Source organism: Petaurus breviceps, unplaced genomic scaffold, assembly GCF_028583685.1.
Source record: "Petaurus breviceps papuanus isolate PSGF00001 unplaced genomic scaffold, PetGlider_PUasm1.0 138, whole genome shotgun sequence".
NCBI classification, from domain to species: Eukaryota; Metazoa; Chordata; class Mammalia; order Diprotodontia; family Petauridae; genus Petaurus; species Petaurus breviceps.
In genome coordinates this window covers 20,485,957-20,506,347 of record NW_027185694.1, presented here as the reverse complement: position 1 = coordinate 20,506,347, position 20,391 = coordinate 20,485,957, and the positions used below count along the sequence as shown (strand labels likewise).

At 42.8% G+C, this 20,391-nt stretch overlaps 1 protein-coding gene across 1 annotated transcript; it reads left to right on the top strand.

Moving 5' to 3' along the window:
• Positions 1–899: 899 nt before the first annotated feature.
• On the top strand, positions 900–20,178 carry MMP25 (matrix metallopeptidase 25). Its single transcript, XM_069107183.1, has 11 exons — positions 900–1,112; positions 2,012–2,190; positions 3,139–3,271; positions 4,210–4,342; positions 6,945–7,237; positions 8,657–8,833; positions 9,224–9,308; positions 9,485–9,567; positions 9,881–10,033; positions 10,378–10,638; positions 10,826–20,178. Exons 2-11 carry the CDS (start codon positions 2,080–2,082, stop codon positions 11,095–11,097), a joined length of 1,701 nt encoding a protein of 566 aa, XP_068963284.1. The 5' UTR covers positions 900–1,112; positions 2,012–2,079; the 3' UTR covers positions 11,098–20,178.
• The last annotated feature ends 213 nt before the right edge of the window (positions 20,179–20,391 follow it).

Sequence of the window (20,391 nt, the reverse complement as noted above, 5' to 3'; positions counted from 1 at the left end):
ATTTTTAAGAGGCCACCTAGCTCTCACAGTTCCATAAGTGGGGCTGCGGGTATGTCTGTGCAAGTGAGTTCATGTGGTAGGGGCCGAGAGGCAGCCAGAGACCAGAGGACTTGGCCTCTTAAGAAAGCTCACAGGTTGGGGGATGGGATTGGGACATATACTTGTGTAACTATGCTGTCCCCTGTCCCAACCCCCATTGGTACAGGCCTCTCTCTCTACCTTGGGACAGGGGTTGCAAATAGGACAATATGCTCAAATAGGAGAGGTAGCTACAAATAATTATCGGGGGGGGGGGGGGGGAAGGGGGAGGAGGCGAGTAAGGAGATACTGTCAGAGGTTTGGCAGAGAGAATTCTTAATTTGTTTACTGAGTATGTCTAGGGGAGAAACTGTGAGTGGGGTCTGCCTTGGTGAGAGAGAACAGAACTCTCCCCTCAGCCCAGCCCTGGGCTTTCCCTTGCTCTTGTATGCACATGCCTGTAATGTCCATCACCTCAACTTCATTTCTGTGGTCCCTTCATTTAGTTTCTTTCTGTCTCTCCCTGTCCCTCGGTCTCTGCCCCTCTCTTCCTCTCCACTATGTTTATGTTCTGCTTCTCTTTCTGTCTGTCTCATTGTCTATGTATTCAATTTCAGTTTCTCTAACTCTGTGGTTTCTCCCTGACCCCTTCCTCCATTCTACCCAACAAATCCAAGAGTCATCTTGACATGACTAATTATGATATGAGGTAGAATGTAATGAGGTCCAGGCAAGGAGCTAGAGGAGCTATGAGATATCGGAAGAGGAAGAGAGTACTTTCAGAGGAGTGTGAGGCTGGAGGCTGGGGGGATGGGGGGATGGCAGAGGTTTTCTGGTGGGGGCAGCACCTGGGGGAGGCCTTGAAGGAAGCAAGGGAAGCATTTCAACAGCTGAATCTGAATAGGAAGTGCATTTTCTCTTCCTTTCTTTGGGTGCTCCACTGCCACTCTGCTTGTCTTATGTGAACTGTTTGTATGGAAAGTTCAGACTGATGTTACCAGACCACAGCCAGAGAAGTGGATGGAGAAAATGAAGGGGCAGCAGGGCTAAGAGAAGCTCAGGATGTGCCTTGGAGAATGAACACTGAGAAGGAGGTACCTTTTAAGGGAGCTCTAAGATAGAGAAACCAAAGGGGGAAAGAAGGGAGTGGTTCCTTTCCACATTTTTCTAGATGCCCCATTTCCCGGGGTGGGTGGGGTGTATGGGGGGCAGTGCTGCTCCCCCTCTTCGGACCACCTCCTCTCTTAGTATCCATTCCCTAGGCTCAGTCTCTACCTCCCCCTCCCTGGTCTCTGTTTCCCACTACCTGACATCTTCAGACATTCTCCCCTGCTAATGGCCTCCCCTCCCCCATGCAGGAGTCTAGCTTTTCCAGCCCAGGATTCCTTCATCTCTTCCCCCTTTTCTCCAAGAGTTTATTAACACCCCAAGGTCTCTTTCAAATCCAAGATTCTGTGACCTAACCCCCCAATTCCTAGTCCCTTTCCCTTCCTCACCTTAGTTGCTTTTCTTCAGGTACTCCAACCCCTATTACCCCAGTTCTCTTTTCCAGCCCTGCCCTCCAGCTCCTATGCCCTCTTCAGCCATGCCTCTCTCTCCAAGGGCTCAGACTGTCGCCCATTTATTGTCTCCCTCAGTCCCAATCTCTCCTCTGCCAACCCCTAACCAGGCTCAGCCTCAGCCTCAGCCTCACCTTTTAAGTTCCTAAATCACCGCTTACCACAAGCAGGGGAAATTGGGCCATTTCCCCCTCACTCCACCCCTGGGCGATGCTGTAACCCGCTTTGCCCCGCCCTGGCCGCCAGTTCCAGTCCGTGGACCCCTTAGGTATCCAAGGCTTTTCGGACCCCTCAGCCTTGATCCTTTGGTGCCCCAGAAACATCATCAAGCTGGTGCCCAAGAGTCAACTCAGCTGTCTCCCCAGAAGAAGGGCAGGGCAGGGCTTGGCTGGGCGGGGTGGCTCCCTCTCTGACAACCCCTCTTCTGCTTCTAGGTTGCCCCCCTCTACTCCATCACTCCTTCCCTTCCTCTAACTCCAAGAGCCTGTCCTGAGCCAGGGTCATGTGGCTGCGAGAGTGTCCAGTCCTCAGCCTGCTGCTGCTTCTACTGCTGCCTCTCCCAGCCCGATCTCGAGCTTCGGAGCCCTCCGCCCAGGATGTCAGTCTGAGCGTGGTGAGTGCCGACTGGAGGACAAGACACCAGACCCGGGGGATGGGGAGAGGGAAACTGGGGCCTTGTTCATTGGGGTCTGGGGTGAGGGCAAATGGAAAGTGGGGTCCTTAGACGAGGTCTAGGAGACAGTGGGGTGGCGATCGTCCTGTGGGACGCGCAGAGAAAAAGCACAGGTACTTTCTATAGATCGTAGGGGAAAGAGTCCTGGAGGGTGGCCAAGTGTACAGAAGTGGGCTGGAAGCTGGGACCTCGGGGTGTGGAAAGTCAGAGAGGAGCCGGGCTCTTGGACACCTGGGTTAGGAAGGAGGGGAGAGCGGGAAGCTGAGATTCTGGACGCCAGGGTCAGGGAAGGGGGAGAAAGGTCTGGGACCCTGTGTTCAGGAGGATATTAAAAATCAGCTGAGGTACAGAACCTCAGGGAACAGAGAGATAAAAGCTAGGACCTGGAAGAGAGAGGGGGAAGTTGGGGGGTCCCGGGACGTCCAAATCCAGGAAGGAGGAGAGGGACACCGGGGTCACGGAAGGCTAAGAGCGAATTTGGGGAGCCAGGTGGAGAGAACTGAACTGGGGTTCCTTGAGTCTGGAAGTATCTGAGGTTGGCACAGAATTCTAGGAAATAAGGGGTAAGAAAGGATCTGGGGACCAGGGTTGGGGAAGTGAGAGCTAGAATCAGCAGATAGGCGTGAGACAAACAGCAGGAAGCTTAGGATGGCTCAGGATCCTCCGGGTCTCTGATCCTTGCCTTAGAGTTAGGTGGGAGTGAGGCAGATGTCGGGGTTGCTCTCAATTCTAACCTTGCTGGAATCCCCTGGGACGGGGGATAGACAGTCTCCCAGCTATTGGCTTGGTAGTGCAGGACTCCAAGAGGCTGGGTTTTCTAAGTACGGCCTCTCCTTGCCCCACCCTGATCCTCCCTTCCCCGTTTACCCTTTATGTTTCGTGGTCCAGGATTGGCTCACTCGCTATGGCTACCTGCCCCCACCCCACCCTGCTCAGGCCCAGCTTCAGAGCCCAGAACAGCTCCGGGATGCAATCAAAATCATGCAGAGGTTTGCTGGGTTGAAGGAGACCGGCCTCATGGGTAATGAATGGTCATTCTCTTCCTCCCAAACACTCCTTGCCCTACTCCTTCCCCAGCCAACTATTCCATGAGAAAGAAATAGAGACTGTCCAAGGGGAAAGGGAACAAGCATTTATTTTGTCTGCTCTGCACACTGGGCTAAGTGCTTTCTAAATAATGTCTCGTTTAATCCTCACAACTCTGTGAAGTAGGTGCTATTATTATCTCTAATGATTGAGGAAACTGAGGCAGACAGGGAGATATTAAGTGATTTGATTTTGGTCACACAGCTAGTAAGTGTCCTAGGATATCCCCACCCTAACCTAGAGCCCCTGTCCAAGTTATATTTAACAGATTCTATTCTTCTGTCTCTAAACAGGCTGTAATCTCTTACCTCTCTCTAGGCGCAGCCCTCCTGCTCTTTTCAGATCTCCCTTCTAGCCTCCAGCCATCTTCAAATCTGGTGCTTGGCTATAAGGGAAAACAGAAGGAGCAGAAGGTCTATCAAGCTCCTAGTCCTTTTTTTCCCTCTGGGCCCCAAATTTCAGGGCTACTACAAGGGCCCCAAATTTCAGGGCTACTACAAAATTCCAAGGCCTTTAGGGACTCAGGGGGCAGGGACAGGACTGGAGGATCCAAAATAGAGGTAGCTCTTACTAGATGACTGGTGTTATTGCTAGTTGAGAGGTCCATAGACTGGGGTGGAAAGGCAGCCTTCAGAACAGACTAGGAGATGGGGGGGGGGGCCAGGAAGGGAAGGGAAGGATAACACTGATCTAGCCAATCTTGCTCCTAATACCAGCTACCAACTCCTTCCTACAGTCTGCCCTTTTGCTCCCAGACAATTGTTAGTACTGATAATAGAGCTCCCAATCCCAGGGGCTGTGTTCCCTCTTTATATTCTCTTTTTACCAACTCCTAGGTTCCCTTTGACATTTCATGTCTCATTTCCTTTCCAGATGAGGCCACCTTGGCCACCATGAAGAAACCACGATGTTCTCTGCCTGATGTTCTGGGAGTGGCTGGATTGGTAAGAAGGAAGCGGTATGCTCTTACAGGCAGTTTCTGGAAGAAGAAGCAGCTGTTCTGGAGGTGGGTTCTAGAATCAATTCCTTGATTTCTGAAAAGCTAACTAGACTGTTGTAGCGGTCATGTGCCCCCCTGAAGGGTTCTGTAATGCCTGTGAGTTGGTATCTAATTCACTTGCCTTCCTCCCCAAAGCCTTACTATTAGATTCAATGAGTTCAGTGCCTGGATCCAAATCTTTCCCTCCCTTCCAATCCCCCCCAATTTCCTATCAATTCCTCAACTGACTTATTTCCCATGAATTATTATTCCTCTCCCCCCGACTCACATACAAAGAGGGGTACCCTTGATCTTGCCATTATCCACAAATGTTCACTTCCATGTTCATGAACACTGAAATTCCTTTATCTGATCGAAATCTTTGGTATTCTGCCTATCCCTGTGCCTTCCAAAATGAAGCCCTGCTTGTCAATGTCATGGCCTCCAATCCCTTGCTCCCTCAGTCCTCTCTGGGGCCATCACCCCTGCCTCAGCTACACTCTCATCCTTTCCAAATCTTTCCCCCTTGTGCTCTAGGTCAGCACTGCACTGTCATCTCCTCTTCAGTCCCTTGCCTTCATTATATCATTGATCTTTCCCCACCAAACTTCAGCCTTGTATTACTTCCATCATCTACTGCTTTTGTTCCCAAGCACAATGGTGCTAAACTAAGGTCACAAAACCTTACTGAATCCATTACCAGTTTGTGTTAGATAATCTCAACTGGGTCCTCACTGCTGCAAGGTAATCCTTTGATTCCTCCCTAATTAACTCATTATCCTATTCACCACATCTTTGCCAAACTTTTTTATTCCTTTTCAAAACTCTCATGGCTCCTTCTTTCCCTCCATATTCAGCAGAGAACTTATTTGCCAGAAATATCCCTTTCCTCCCTTCTTTCTCATTTCATAGTACCCAGATACTTTCTACCACTATCTCCTCCTTCTTCATCCCTGTCTCATATGAGGAGTTGGCCTTTTTGCTTGCCAAAGCTAACTCCCCCTTTATATGGATGCCTTTCTATCCTGTCTTCTCCAAGAGAGTGCTTCATCTCTCACCCTCACTTCTTCTCTTATCTTCAATTCCTGCTTATCTACTGGATGCTTCATTCCTATGTCTCCACCATCTTCAAAAGATCCTCATTTGATCCATCCATCGATGCTAATCATTGCTCCGTATCCCTCCTGTCTTCTATGGCTTAACTCTTTGTGAAGGTTATCTACTATAGATACCTCCACTTTTTCTCTTCTTACTCTCTTTTTTACTCTCTGTGGTCTGGCTCCAACCTCATCATTCAACTGAACCACTGTTTCCAAAGTTACTAATGATCTTTCAATTGCCAAGTCTCTAATGACCTCTTCTCAATCCTCATCCTTCATGGTCCCTTGACACCTTTGACACTGTTGACCACCCTCTTCTCTGTGATACTCCCTTCTCTCTAGGTTTTCAGGACACTCCCCTTTCTTGTTTCTCCTCCTCACAATCTGACCACTCCTCAGAGTGTCCCAGAGGACCCCATCCCTTGGTGATCTCATCAGCTCCCATGGGTTCAAATACCATCTCTATGCTAATGATTCTCAGATTTACTTACCTAGCCCTAACCTCTCTGTTAAACACCAGTCTCAAACCTCCAACTACCTATTAGACATTTTGAACTGGAAGTCCTGTAGACATCTTAAATTCAACATATCCAAAGCTGAACTCATTATCTTTTCCCCCAAACCCTCTCCCCTTCCATACTTCCTTATTACTGTTGAGGTTATAAATCCCTACTCAAGTCCATCATCTGATTTGTTCTCAAAGTGATCTTGCTAAAGCCTAAATTTGACCATGTCACTCTCCTCTTCAATAAACTTCATTGGTTCCTTGTCTCCTCTCTGGTTAGTATTCAAAGACCTTCATTACCTTCCTCCTCCTACCCCATCTTTTTTTTTTTTGGAGGGGGGTAGGGCAATAGGGGTTAAGTGACTTGTCCAAGGTCAGACAGGTAGTTTTTGTGTGTGTGTGTCTGGTATCTGAGGCCGGATCCAAATCCAGGTCCTCCTGACTCCAGGGTTGGTGCTTTACTCACTGTACCACCTAGCCGCCTCCCCCCCCCCACCATCTTCTTACACTTTATATCTCACCACATACTTTTCAGTTCAATGTCCTTGTTCTTCAAACAAGGCCTTCTATCTCCCAACTCTGAGCATTTTCACTGGCTGTCCCCCATGCTTGGAATTTTCTCCCTCCCCATAAATGCCTCTTAGATTCCCTGGCTTCCTTCAAGTCCCAGCTAAAATCCTGCCTTCTACAGGAAACTTTTCCCAAACCCTCAATTCTAGTGCCTTCCCACTGTAGATTATTTCCTGTTTATCCTGTGTATAGCTTATGTGTATATAATTATTTGTATGTTGTCTCTTCCATTAGACTCTGAGATCCTTAAGGTCAGGGACTGTCTTTTACCTTTTTATGTATTTCCTACGATTAGTACAGTGCCTGGCACACAGTAGGTGCTTAATAAATGTTTATTGAGTGGCTAACTGATTGGGCTTCTCCATTACTCCTCCAAGCCACTTGCAAGTCACTGTTTTAATTGACTGCCGTACACTCCTCCCCTTAACACTGGACTCTCTTCTCTGGACACCAGGGTTCGCTCCTTCCCACAGGGCTCTGCCCTCAGCCAGGACACAGTTCGGAACCTGATGCACTATGCCCTAACTGCCTGGGGAACTGAGGTGGGGATGACATTCCAGGAAGTTGAACCCAGGGTAGGAACAGAGCCGGAGATCCTCATCGACTTCGCACGGGCCTATCACAAGGACAGCTACCCCTTTGATGGGCCTGGGGGCACATTAGCCCATGCCTTCTTCCCTGGGGACCACCCTATCTCTGGGGATACCCACTTTGATGATGAGGAAGTCTGGACCTTTGGGGAAAGCGGTATGGTCTCCCTGGACTCCCCCTCTTTATTCCTCAGACACTACCTCTTCCATAGAGACCAAAATCCTCCACAGAGACATTTCCCTTCCCTAAGGACCTCATTCTCTATTACATTAAACAAGGGTTTACTGAGCTCCTGCTTCTCATACAATTCTGCATGGACCACAAGGGTGGAAGCTGAGAGGCTAATTTATGAGAAGCAGAAGACAAGGCCTCTGGTTTCAGAAGGAGTTCAATCAGGTTCAGGAGATAGAACATGTACAAGAAACAATGAGAGAATAGCAAAAGACTGTGTGTGACTATGGGTTAAATTCTAAATATTATGGTAAGGTGCACCTCGCTAGGCTGGGATGATCAGAAAGGCTTCCCAGAAGTGGTGGTACCTGAGTTGGATCTTGAAGGATAAGGAGAATATGGAGAAAATGAGAGGGAGGAAGAGGGTGTTTTAAGCATGGGAAAGATAAGGGGGCTAGGTTGGCTTGAGGAAATAAAGCATATCACTGTAGCAGTTGGGTAGGACAGAGACTGGGGAGGTTCTTAAATGCCAGGCTGAGGGGTTTAGATTTGAGATCACAGGAAATGTGGAGACATTGTAAGTTTTGGAATGGGGAAGCCAAGCAATATTTCAAGAAGATTCATCTTGGCCAGGGCTACTCTTTCTGCAAATTGTGTTTTTTCTTTGTTGGGCTTCTCTTTTCTAGAGTCAGCCATGTGCTAACATGAGTCCTCCTTTGCCTAGAGGACTATAGTTTAGGACCTTCATGAGGTAGGGAGAGGGATGGACCAATCAATTGATCATCAAGCATTTATTAAGTGCCTACTACTGCCAGGTACTGTCTTAGGTTATGGGGATATAAATACAAAAGACATTATCACTTGTCTCAAGGAGATTACATTTTATAAAAGATACCATATAAATATATATATAGAACAAATACAAAACAATTTGGTCAGGAAAGAGATCAAGAAAGACGTTCTAAATCTGGCCTCAGACACTTGACACACTTACTAGCTGTGTGACCTTGGACAAGTCATTTAACCCCAATTGCCCTGCCTTCCCTCCTTCAAAAAGCAAAAAAAACCCCAAAACATTGTAGGTATGGGGGTTGGACAGCCAGTTCTGAGCAGAGACAGAAGATGGAGTACGATGAGTAAGGAACTTGGCTAGACTGGGAAGGAGGGTAATATACAACAAAATTGGAAAGATAGGTTGGTGACAAGTTGTGAAGGGTTTTAAAAGCCAAAGAGAAGAGTTTATATTTTATCTTAGAGGCCATAGGAAGTCACTGAACTTTATAGAGTAGGCGAATGATATGGTTAGGTCTGCACTGTAGGAAAATCTCTGTCAGCTATAGAGAGGACAGATTGGACCAAGGACTCTTTCTCACCGTTTGATTCTTGCCTCCTCCCAACCCATAGACAATGGTGGGACAGACTTGTTTGCTGTGGCTGTCCATGAGTTTGGCCATGCTTTGGGCCTGGCCCATTCCTCAGCCCCCAACTCCATCATGCGGCCTTTCTACCAGGGCCCAGCTGGGGACCCTTTGAAGTACCGGCTTCCACCTGATGACCGAGAAGGGATCCAGCAACTTTATGGTGAGCCTTGAGCCCCTCCATTTTTCCCTTTCCCAGAGCTGGACTAAGGGTTATGGGAACAAAAATAATCAAAATTCTTTCTCTCTTCTTTCCCTCTCCCCCCTGCCCCTCCCCCAACCCCCACATTGGTTCTCAACATTTAATCCTAGAAGAACAGGTATTATTATCCCCGTTTTACAGATAAGAAAACTGAAGCTAAGAAATGAAGTGTTTTACCCAAGGTCACACAGCTAATAAGCAGCAAAACCAAGACTGGAACCCAGGACTTTTAACTTCCTTTTGTCTTTTCTGTCATTCTCCATCTTGATGATGGGGAAGAGAGCCTTCCCTAGAGCTAGCTGCCTTTCAGCTTCTCTATTTCACCCCGTTTCTAACTCTGCCTCCCTCCAGGAAAGGGTCCAAATAGTCCCCACCCAGAGCCAACTCGGAAACCTCTGGTTCCTCCACCCCCACCCCCTGGACAGCCCCCAGACAGGTAAGTACCCCTTTTCTCTCCTGATCAATCCCCAATTCCTCCTTAGTCCCCTTCATCCTCCCCTCTTTGGACTCTCTCTCCCCCCCCCACCATTCCCCTCTGTCCCTAATGACCCCTCCAGTTCTTTGCCTCACTCTCCTTTCTCTTTGCCTTCCCACTCCTGCACCTTCTCCCAGCCCTTCAGCTCCAGTTCCTGACCGATGTTCTGGTAACTTTGATGCTATTGCCAACATTCGTGGTGAGGTCTTCTTCTTTAAAGGTGAGTCATCTTTGACTCCTATTAGCCTTGCTCTGAAATGTTGACCCCCTTACCATATCCTTTCTCTTATCTCCTAGGACCTCAAATCTCTATTTTCCTTTGTACTTGTGACCCTTTTAACCACTTATATTCTGATGTCTAGCTCAGTGCCAAAAGCCTAGTTATATCATGTGTGCCAGATGGAGTATGGCCAAAACGGGGTAGAGAACTAATCTAATACTCCAACACCTACAGCCTGGTCTACTCTACCCCAGGCCCTTGGGGGGTGAGTGACTTTAGGGCTGATATGCTGGTAATCCCTCCTCTACCCCAGGACCCTGGTTCTGGCGTCTTCAGCCCTCAGGCCAGCTGGTGTCACCTCGACCTGCAAAGCTGCACCGATTCTGGGAGGGGTTGCCTGAGCATGTGGTGACTGTGGATGCAGCCTATTCTCGGCCCTCAGATGGACGAATTCTACTTTTCAGTGGTGAATGGAATGGAGAAGGGTGAAGAGAGTGGAGGTGGGGGAAAGGAGCTGAGTAGGAAGATGAGGAGAGAGCCAAGGGGAGCCTGGGAAGAGACGTGGAGAGAAGATAATTGCAAGGGGGCAGGAGGATAGAGGGGGAAACACTATTGACAGATGTGGAAAGAGAGAGAGATGGAGAATTGAGTGGGGGAAAGGGGTAAGAGACGGAGAGAGACTAGGAGAGCTTCAGAGGAGGAGTTAGAGAGGCATGGACAAGAACAAGATTGGAACCTTGCTGCTGTGAAGGAAGGGACAACATTGAAATGGCTTCATATTTGACTGACTTTATTCCTCCCAATCGTCAGGACACCAGTTCTGGGTGTTTCAGGACCGGCAGTTGGAGGTTGGTTCCCCAAAGTTGCTGACTGAACTGGGGCTTCCCCCTGGGGAGGTTGTGGATGCTGTGTTCTCTTGGCCCCAGAATGGGAAGACATACCTGATTCGAGGTGAACAATACTGGCGTTTTGATGAGACCGTCCACAGCGTTGACCCAGGCTACCCCAAAAATCTGATCCTGTGGGAGGGAGCGCCTTCAGCACCTGATGATGTGACTATTGGCAACAAAGGTGTGTGTGTGTGTGTGTGTGTGTGTGTGTGTGTGTGTGTGTGTGTGTGAGGGGTAGGGTATGGGTTGACTTGGTGGAAAATGTGGAACTGAGCATCAAGATGCCTGGGTCTGGGGAGGAATGAGCTGAGGAGAATGGTCTACTTTGAGGTGGTACCCTGACCTTTCCCCTCATTCTCATTGTGCAGGTGACACCTACTTCTTCAAGGGTACTGAGTACTGGCGATTTGCTCCAGGCAGTGTGGTGGCAGAGCCTGGCTCTCCCCACCCCATGGGGCCTTACTGGTTGGACTGCCCTCTGTCTGGCCCCCATCCTCCGGCCCCAAGACCTTCCGAGTCTCCCCGCAACTGTCAGTGTGAGATCAACCAGGCGGGGAGTTCAGGCCCAAGACTTCCTGGCTTCCTCTTCCTCTTCTCAGTGATTCTCTCCCTTTTCCTGGGCACAACCACCTGGCCCTAAAAGAACTGGGGCCAGTAGCTGCATTCCTCCCCCTCCTCCCATACATACACACACTTTCTTTTCCTCCTTTCTTTTCCCCTAGGGATAAATCCTGTGTCTGTCCCTCTCTTTTACTGCCATTCCCCAGTATATAGGGTGGGCTGTGCAACACATGTAGGCAAGTCGCTACCCCTTTCTGGGTCTCAGTTTCTCCATTTGAAAAAATGAAGTAGTTGAATTTAATGGCCTCTAAGGTTCCTTCTATTTCTAAATTTAAGATCCCATGAATAGGTGAGCTCTGGTGTCCTCTGGCTCTCGAGAGAGTTAATTAGAGTCTAGATTTTCCCAATGCAGGACTCCCTAGTGTCTAGTTCATGAGTTTAGTTCTCCATTCCCTGCCCCCTGCCTTTCTCTAGCCCTTGCTTACACAGTCTGTGATTCTGGCATAGGTGATCAGATGGAGAATCCAGAAGGTCCCATCTCCTCTTCAGAGCCTGTGGAGGTCTCAGATGGTCTTGCGGCTGCCAGTCCCAGAAAGAACAGGCAGACTCCCTGTCTATCTGGTCTTCCCTCCTGTAGCCTGCCAAAGAAGGGCCCTGTGGTTGGGCAGAGTCCTGGGTTAGAGATATTGAAGAGAGGCTGTACAGGTAAAGCTTGTCCCTCTCCAAGTCTTTGGTCCCTGTAATTCTTGGCTCAGAGAGAAGATTGGGCTTTGCAGACCTCCCAGCTGCAAGGAGAGGAAGGCAGGGCTGTCAAGTGCAGTCGATCTAGACTTTCTTCATGGAGGAGTGGGGCCTTGCTGTGGATCTTTGAAGCCTGAAGGGAGATTTTTCACCCAGCTCCCCTGAAACACCCTGCCCCTCAGCAGTGCCTGAAAATAAGCCCCAGTAGTCAATCCATCAAGATGCCCTGGCTTCCACTTGGTTTCTTGAGGCCTCAGGGAACAATGAGGAGCTAGGGAGACTCCCCTCAGACTTTAAGCCCTACCTCAGCATTGTTGATTGTCCTTGAGCTTCCTTTGCCTCCTTCTGTCCATCTCTCAGGTTTCTCCTCTCTTCCTAAACCAGAGGTTCTTAATCTGGAGCACCCAGGGGTCCCCCAAAAGGGTCTGTAGGTGGATTTTAGGGGTTCTGTGAACTTGGATGGAAAAAATACATCTTTATTTTTACTAACCTTTGGTTTCCTTTGCAATCCTATGTATTTTATGCATTTAAAAAATATGATTCTGAGAAGAGGTCCATAGGCTTTACCTGACTGCCAAAGAGGTCCATGAAAGTGTTTAAGAACTGCTGGTCTAAGCAGAAAAGCAAAATTGAGATTATTAAGATTATTAAAATGGAAAAAAGCCCTGGGTTTTGAGTCAGAAGAAAGGGGGTTTGATCATAGCCACACTGATTGTGTGACCTTGGGAAAATTTCTTGTCTTCTCTGGGAACCAGTTTCATCATCTAGAAAGTAAGAGGATTGCATTTGATGATGACATTGAAGGCCTTCCTACTCTGAAATGTGAAGGCACAGTTCAAGGCTTATCCCTGGGCCCTGCCAGGAGGACCTCAGGAGGAGTCCATCTGTCCATCCCTCCCAGGAGGGCCTATCAGTCACCTTGGGTGGCTGCAGCCTTCATCCTCTGTGCTCCCTTGTGCTCCTCAGCTCACAAAGTGTCATGGTGTAAGTGACCTCGGCAGGATGTAGTAAGGATGTGACTTGGTCTTGGGCTCCTCCCTCTCTCTCATCCCACAGGCCCAAGTCATTGACGGTATTGGTCCTCCCTCTCTAAGATCCTTTATATCTGCCTTCATCATCTTGTTATAGCCTCTTTACCAGTCATCCTGCCTCAATTCTCTCAAATCTCCAATCCCTTCTCCGAGTAGTCTTTGTAATGCACAGCTCTGATCCGATCAAATCAGCTTCACTGTCTAGTTCCCCACTGCCTACAAGATTAAATTTGAACTCATTAGCATGTCATTCAAGGATCTCCACATTCTTCCTCCCATTTACCTTTTTTTTTTCTCATTCAGTTTTATTTTATTTTCAGTTCCAAATTCTCTCCCTTCCTGACCCCTTCTCCCATACATTGAGAAGGCAAGAATTATAAAACTCATTACAAACCTGAAGCCATGCAAAATAAATTCCTGCGTTAGTTGTGTTGTGAAAAAAAAGCAAGAAAAAGAAATAAATGCTCCCATTTACCTTTTAAAAAATAGCTAAAAAAGAAACATGCACATATAAAGATTATATGTATTGAATTATATACATATAAACTTTATACATATATAGTATAAGAACATAGTAACAAAATTGTTCTATTAGTTACTTCTATACTTCTTGTTTTCTTCTGCGAATTTTTATTAAAATTTTTTTTTCCATTAGCAATTTTCCTTCCCTTCCACTTGCTATCCAACCTGTATGAACAAAAGAAAAAGAAAAAGAGACCTTCCTAACAAATGAGCATAGTTAAGCAAAGCAAATTTTCTCATTGGTCATGTCTGAAAATACATGTTTCATTCTGTATTTTGAATTCGTTATCTCTATCAGGGAGTACAGAGGATGCTTCATCTTTGATCTGGAATTGTGATTTGCACTGATGAGAATTCTCAGATATTTTTTTTTCTTTATAATGTTGTTATTATGTAAATTGTTCTCCCAGTTCTGTTTATATCACTGTACGTTGGTTCATACAGGTCTTCTCTGAAATCATCCATCTCATCATTTCTTATGACTCAGTAATATTCCACTACATTCATATGCCATAATTTGCTTAACTGTTCCACAGTAGATTGGCACCCTCTTAGTTTTTAGTTCTTTCCTCCTACAAAAAAAGAGCTGCTATAAATATCTTTGTACTTTGTGGGTCCTTTCCCTCTTTCTTCGATCTCTTTGTGGTATAGGTCTAGTAGTGATATCACTGAGTAAAACAGTTTGTCCAGTTTAATGAGTTCTTTTTGTGAATAGTTCCAAAATGTTTTCCACAATGCTTAGACCAATTTGCAGCTCTACCAAGAGAGCATTATTGTGCTTTTTTTCCCCACAGTTTCTCCAACTTTTGTCATTTTCCTTTTTTGACATCTTTACCAACCTAATGGGTGGGAAGTGGAACCTCAGAGTTGCTTTAATTTTCATTTACCTAATTATTAGTGATTTGGAGCATTTTTCATAAGTTTGTTAATATCATATATATTTCTTCCTTTGAAAACTATCTGTTTATATCCTTTGACCATTTGTCTATTGGGGAATGGCTATTATTTTTAGAAATTTAAATCAGTTTCTTTACATACACACACAATGTAAAACCTTAAACTTGCGGCAAAGATTTTTTTTCCTCAGTTATACATTTCCCTTCTCATTTTAACTACATTGGTTTTGTTTATGCAAAAAATTTTAAATTTATATAATCAAAATTGTCTATTTTATCTTCTGTGTTTATCTTAATTCCCTTGTTTGGTCATGAACCTATCCATTGATCCAAAAGATAATTTCTTCCTCACTTCTCCAATTTGCTTATGATGTTATTTAAAAAGAAAAAAAGAATCTATTGTATCCATTTGGAGTTCATCTTGGTATGAGGTATGAGATGTTGATCTATACTTAATTTCTATCAGACTGCTTTGCAGTTTTCCCAAATATTTTTATCAAATAGTGAATCTTTGCCTCAATAACTGGGGACTTTGGGTTCATCAAACACCCTGCTGTTGTGTTCATTTGCTTCTGTACATAATCTTTCACTGATTGACCTCTCTATTTCTTGACCAGTACCAAATAGTTTTGATGATTACTGCATTGTAATACAATTTGAGATCTGTAGGTTTCCTACTGCTAAGCTCCCTTCTTTTCCCATTTTTTTCCATGATTTCCTTTGAGATTCTTGATTTTTTCCTTCTCAATGAATTTTTTAATAATTTTTTTCTAACTTAAAATCTTTTGGTAGTTTTACTGGTTTGGCAATAAATAAATAAATTAATTTAAGTAATATTGCCATATTGTTATAACCTGCCCACGAGCAACTAATATTTCTCCAATTATTTAGGTGTGTCTTTATTTCTGTATGTGTTTTGTAGTTTCATTCATCTAGTTCTTGTGTGTATCTTGGTAGATAGACTCCTAAAATGTTTATGCATTCTAAAGTTATTTTGCTTTTTTTTTTTGGAGGGCAATTGGGATTAAGTGACTTGCCCAAAGTCACACGGCTAGTAATTGTGTCAAGTGTCTGAGGTCGAATTTGAACTCGGGTCATCCTGACTCCAGGACCACTGCCCCACCAGGCTGCCTCTCTAAAGTTATTTTGTATGTCATTTCTCTGTCTATCTCATCCTGCTGTACTTTATTGGTAATATACTGGAATGCAAATGATTTATGTGGATTTACTTAAATCCTGTAACTTGATGACTTTATTGTTTCAAATAATTTTTAATTGCTTCTTCAGGATTCTCTAAATAGACCACCATATCATCTTCTGAAAATGATAATTTTGTTTTCCTTTTGCTTGTGTTCATTCCCTTGATTTATTTTTCTTGACTTACTGCTATAACTAGCATTTTTAGTATGATGTTAAATGGAAATGCTAATAATGGACTATTTTTACCCTTGATCTTGTTGGAAAAAACCTCTAACTTTTCTCCATTACATAATATTTGCTTTTGGTTTTAGATAGATACTATTTAGTATATTAAAGAAAGATTCATTTATTTCTATTCTTTCTACTGTTGTTTTTTTAAAAGCAGAAACAAGCATTAGATTTTGTCAAAAGCCTTTCAGCATATATTGATATAATCATGTGGGTTTTTTTTTTATTACTTATGGTTTATTATGTTCAGAGTCTTCCTAACATTGAATCAACAATGCATTCTTGGTATAAATCCAATCTGGTCATAGTGCAGAATCTTTTTTTCTTTTTAATATGTAGGTATAGCCTATTTTTCATTTATTGTTCACTAGGAATATTGGTCTGTAGTTTTCTTTCTCCTCTTTGTCTCTCCCTGGCTTAAGTATCAAAACTATATTCACATCATAAAAAAGAGATGGGAAAGGTCCATTCTTTTTCTATTTTTTCCAAACAATTTATTAATATTGGAATTAATTGTTTCCTGAATGTTTCATAGAATTCACTTCTGAGTCCATTTGGTACTAGAGTATCTTTTTTTAAAAATTGTTTTTGTTTTTTGCTTTTTGGAGGGGGGAAGGTAGGACAATTGGGGTTAAGTGACTTGCCCAAGGTCACATGGCTAGTTTTGTGTTGAGTGTCTGAGGTCATATTTGAACTCAGGTCCTCCTGATTCCAGGGATGGTGCTCTATTCACTGCCCACCTGGAGGCCCCTAGGATATCTTTTTTTAAGTGTTCATCTATGGCTTGTTCAATTTCTTTTTTTTTCTAAGATTTAGTTATTTAGTATATTTCTTGTGTTAATCTAGGTATTTTAAATTTTTATAAACTTTTATTTTCTTTTAAATTATCAGTTTTGTTGGCACATAATTGGACAAAATAGTTTCCTTTATTTCCTTATTTACTGTGGATTTTTCTTTTTAAATTTTTATATGAACAATTTGGTTTTCCTTTGTATTTTTAAAAAATCATATTAGATAATTTAATTTTCTTAGTTTAAAAACAATTCTACTTTTATCAATTCAAAATCTTTTCAACTTTGTTAATCTTTGATTTTCATAATTTATACTTCATTGTTTAGTTGGAATTTTTATTCATTGTTCTAGTTTTGTTTTTTAGTAATGTGTTTAAGTTATTGATTTGTTTCTTTTGTTAATGAAAATTATTAGAGATATACATTTTTCTCTAAAGACTACTTTAATTAGATCGCATTAATTTTGATTTTATGTCTCAATAATGAGACAACATACTCAATGCCACATAATTTCTTGATGAAATTTTCTATTGTTTTTATGTGTTTGTTGATCTACCAATTCTTTAGGATTGTAATTTAATCTCTAATTTATTTTTAAATCTTTTCTTCAAATGTCCTTTTTTGATTGCATTGTGATCAGTCAATGATGTGTTTACTATTTCTGCTTTTTTATTAAAATTTAAAAATATATTTTATTTTTCCAATTACATGTAAAACTAATTTTAACCTTCTTTTTTTGCAATTTTGAGTTTCAAATTCTGTTCTACCCTTCCTGACTTCCCCCTCATTGATAGGGCAAGCAGTTTGATAAAGTTTACACACACACAGTCATGCAAAACATATTTCCAGATTAGTCATGGTGTTAAACACAGAATAAAAAAAAGAAAAATTTTAAGAAGTGAAAAACAAAACAAAAACCCAGTATGCTTTGGTCTGCATCCAGATTCCACCAGTTCTTTCTCTGGAAATGGATAGCATTTTTCATCATACGTCCTTCAGAATTGTCTTGAATCTTTGTATTGCTGAAAATAACTAAGTCATTCACAGTTGATCATTGTACAGTTTTTCTGCATTTTTTATTGAGGATTTTATTCTCAATACTTTGCCAATTATTGTAAAGATGTTATGCAGGGCTATAAAGTACGTTACCACTTTCTGTTCCCATTCAGTAATGGCCAGAGACCTATCATTTCTAACTTTTATAAAATTCTGTTTAGATTCTTAACTTCTTTCTTATTTATCTTTTAGTTAAACTTGCCAAGGCTGAAAAGAGAAACATTGGGGTGGCCAGGTGGTGAGTGAGTAAGAGCACCAGCCCTGGCGTTGGGAGACCCGGGATCTGTTCCGGCCTCAGATACTTGGCACCCACACAAAGTAACTGGCCATGTAACCTTGAGCAAGTTACTTAACCCCAATTGCTTTAAAAAAAAAAAAAGAAAAGAGAAATATTAAAATCCCTCACTACTATAATTTTACTGTCAATTTCTCCCTATGATTAGATAATCTTTTATGCCATTCAGTGCATGTATAATAAGGAGGGATATTGATTCATTATCTCTATAGTTCCCTTAAACATAATATAGCTTTCCTGCTTGTCTCTTTTTTTTATGGTTATATTTACTTGTCTGGATTTATGTTTGTTACCCTTGCTTTTTTGAGTTCACCTAACACATTTTTGCTCCAATTTTAACCCTGTGAATCTTTATGTTTCAAGTCTGTTTCTTATAAACAGCTTTTCATTGGATTCTAATTCATTTTGCTATGCTATTATGTTTTATAGGTGAATTCATCATTCACTATTATGATGGCTAATTTTGTATTCCCTCTTCCTGTCCTCTTGTACTTTTTTTTCCTCTTTGCTCCCACCTACCTCTTTACAAATAAGAAGGTAGTAGAAGAGGAGCTTGCCTAATACTTGTTATCCATAAATGAAGTAATCTTTTTTCTCCATTGCCACCTTTTTTTCTCTTTCCCTTAATCACAAGTTTAATTCTTTCTTTCTTCCCTTTTAATCCTCCCTTCACATCCTCCTCTGACTTTGAAGTTTGTTTTGCTTATGACTACTCTTTTACCTGTCTTGCCTTCCCTTTTTAAACTTCTTTCCTTCATCTCTCCCTGTTGAGTTTAATACATTTTTATTATATTATGATTTTATTGCACGTATGTGTGTGTGTGTATTCAACTTTCTGTTTTCCGGTTCAGATGAGAGTGAGATTCATGAGATTCTTGTTACTCTCACCTCTTTTTCAGCGTTAAATCCTTTCATCTCACAAACCACTATTATGTGAGATAGTGATTTTTCTTTCCTTTTTTGTCTCTTCCACTGTATCTTCCTTTAATCTTCTCATTTCCATCTTCTCCTAAGACCATCAAAACAAAACAAAATCATTCCCAGGTCCTGAGCGTGTTTAATTTTTCTTTCTCTGTGATTCTTGAAGACATTAAAGTTCTGAGATGGAATTTGTTTCTTTCTCCCTTAGTAGCATGTAAACAATTTTATAGTCACTTCCAATTGTTCAAATGTATGTGCCTTTTTATTTTTCTCTTAACTCCTTTATTTCCATTTCTAAGTGTTGGGGTTTTTTCCAAAAGGAATGCTTGGAGATCCTCTCTTTTATTAGTGATCCATTTTCTCCTCTGTAGGATTACTCTCCATTTTACTGGATAAATTCTTCATGGCTGTAAGCCTTTGGGAAGATTCTGTTCCAACCTGTCATCTTCTTTACAATGTCAATTGCCAGGTTTTGTGTAATCCTTGCTGTGGCTCCTTAGTACTTGAAGGGTTTCTTTTTGGCTGCTTGCACATTATTTTTCCTTTGATTTGTAAGCTGTGGATTTTGGCTATGACATTCCTGGGCATTTTCATTTGGGAGTTTCTTTAAGGAGGTGACTGGTGGATTCTTCCTAAAGGATAACTTTGATCAAGTCATATCACCTTCCCTGGCTAGCTGCTCATTGCTTGCAAGATAAAATACAAACCTTCTCATTCAGAAGTCTCCATAATTTCCCCTCCAGTTTTCTAATCTGTCTTTTAAAAAAAACAGTTAAAAAGGAAACATAAATATTAAATTAAGAGAATAGTAGCAAAATTGCTCTATTTCTGTACCCTTTTATGCTTCATTTTGTTTTTCTCAAAAAGGTTTCTTTTGTACTCTTTTTCTAATTTACTTTTCTAGCTTTGCTTCACTTTACTTCTCACTGTGTTTCAGGCAACTTGGATTACTAGTTGCTTTCCAATCCTTCTCCTCTTTCCATGCATTGGCACGTGTCTTTTCCCAGACATAAAGTTAACTCTCTCCTTTCCCATCACTCTTGCCCATCTAAGGTTATTCATGGACTCATTGATTTAGAGTTGAAAGGGGTTTGGAGGTTCTGATTTTTAAGGTGCCTTGTTCAAGGTCACAGAGCTAGCAAGTAGGAGGGCCAAGACCTTTGACTATCAATCAAGTCTTTTTTCTACTATGTCACATTGCTTTCATACTTCTTTCAAAGTTTTTTCCTTTCTTTAAGGCCCAACTCAGATACCCCTTCCTCTTTAAAGTTTTCCTAATCCCACCCCTATCTGGGTAAAAATAATCCCTCCTTAAAATTTCTTATAGTATTTTGTATGGCTCCCTCCTTTAATATTGTCAGATTTTACCATGTGTGTGTATATATCCCGTCCCTACTATTAGACTGTAAGTTCCTTGAGGGCAGGGACTGTCATTTGAATCTTGTACTCAGTGGGTCCTTAATAAAAGTTTGAATTGGCTAGAGTTCCTGGTTTCTGTGGAGTCCAGTTATACAATTACCTCCCTTGACCTCAGTTAGCTACTCACAAATGTGGACTACTGGTCCTTGTATAGACAGTTCTCACCTTATGAAAGTGGACTCTTCTGCAAAGCTATTTTCACATAATTTGAATTTGCCCCTACCCACCCATTTTACTTAGCCTAAATAACAAACACATACACAAAATAACATC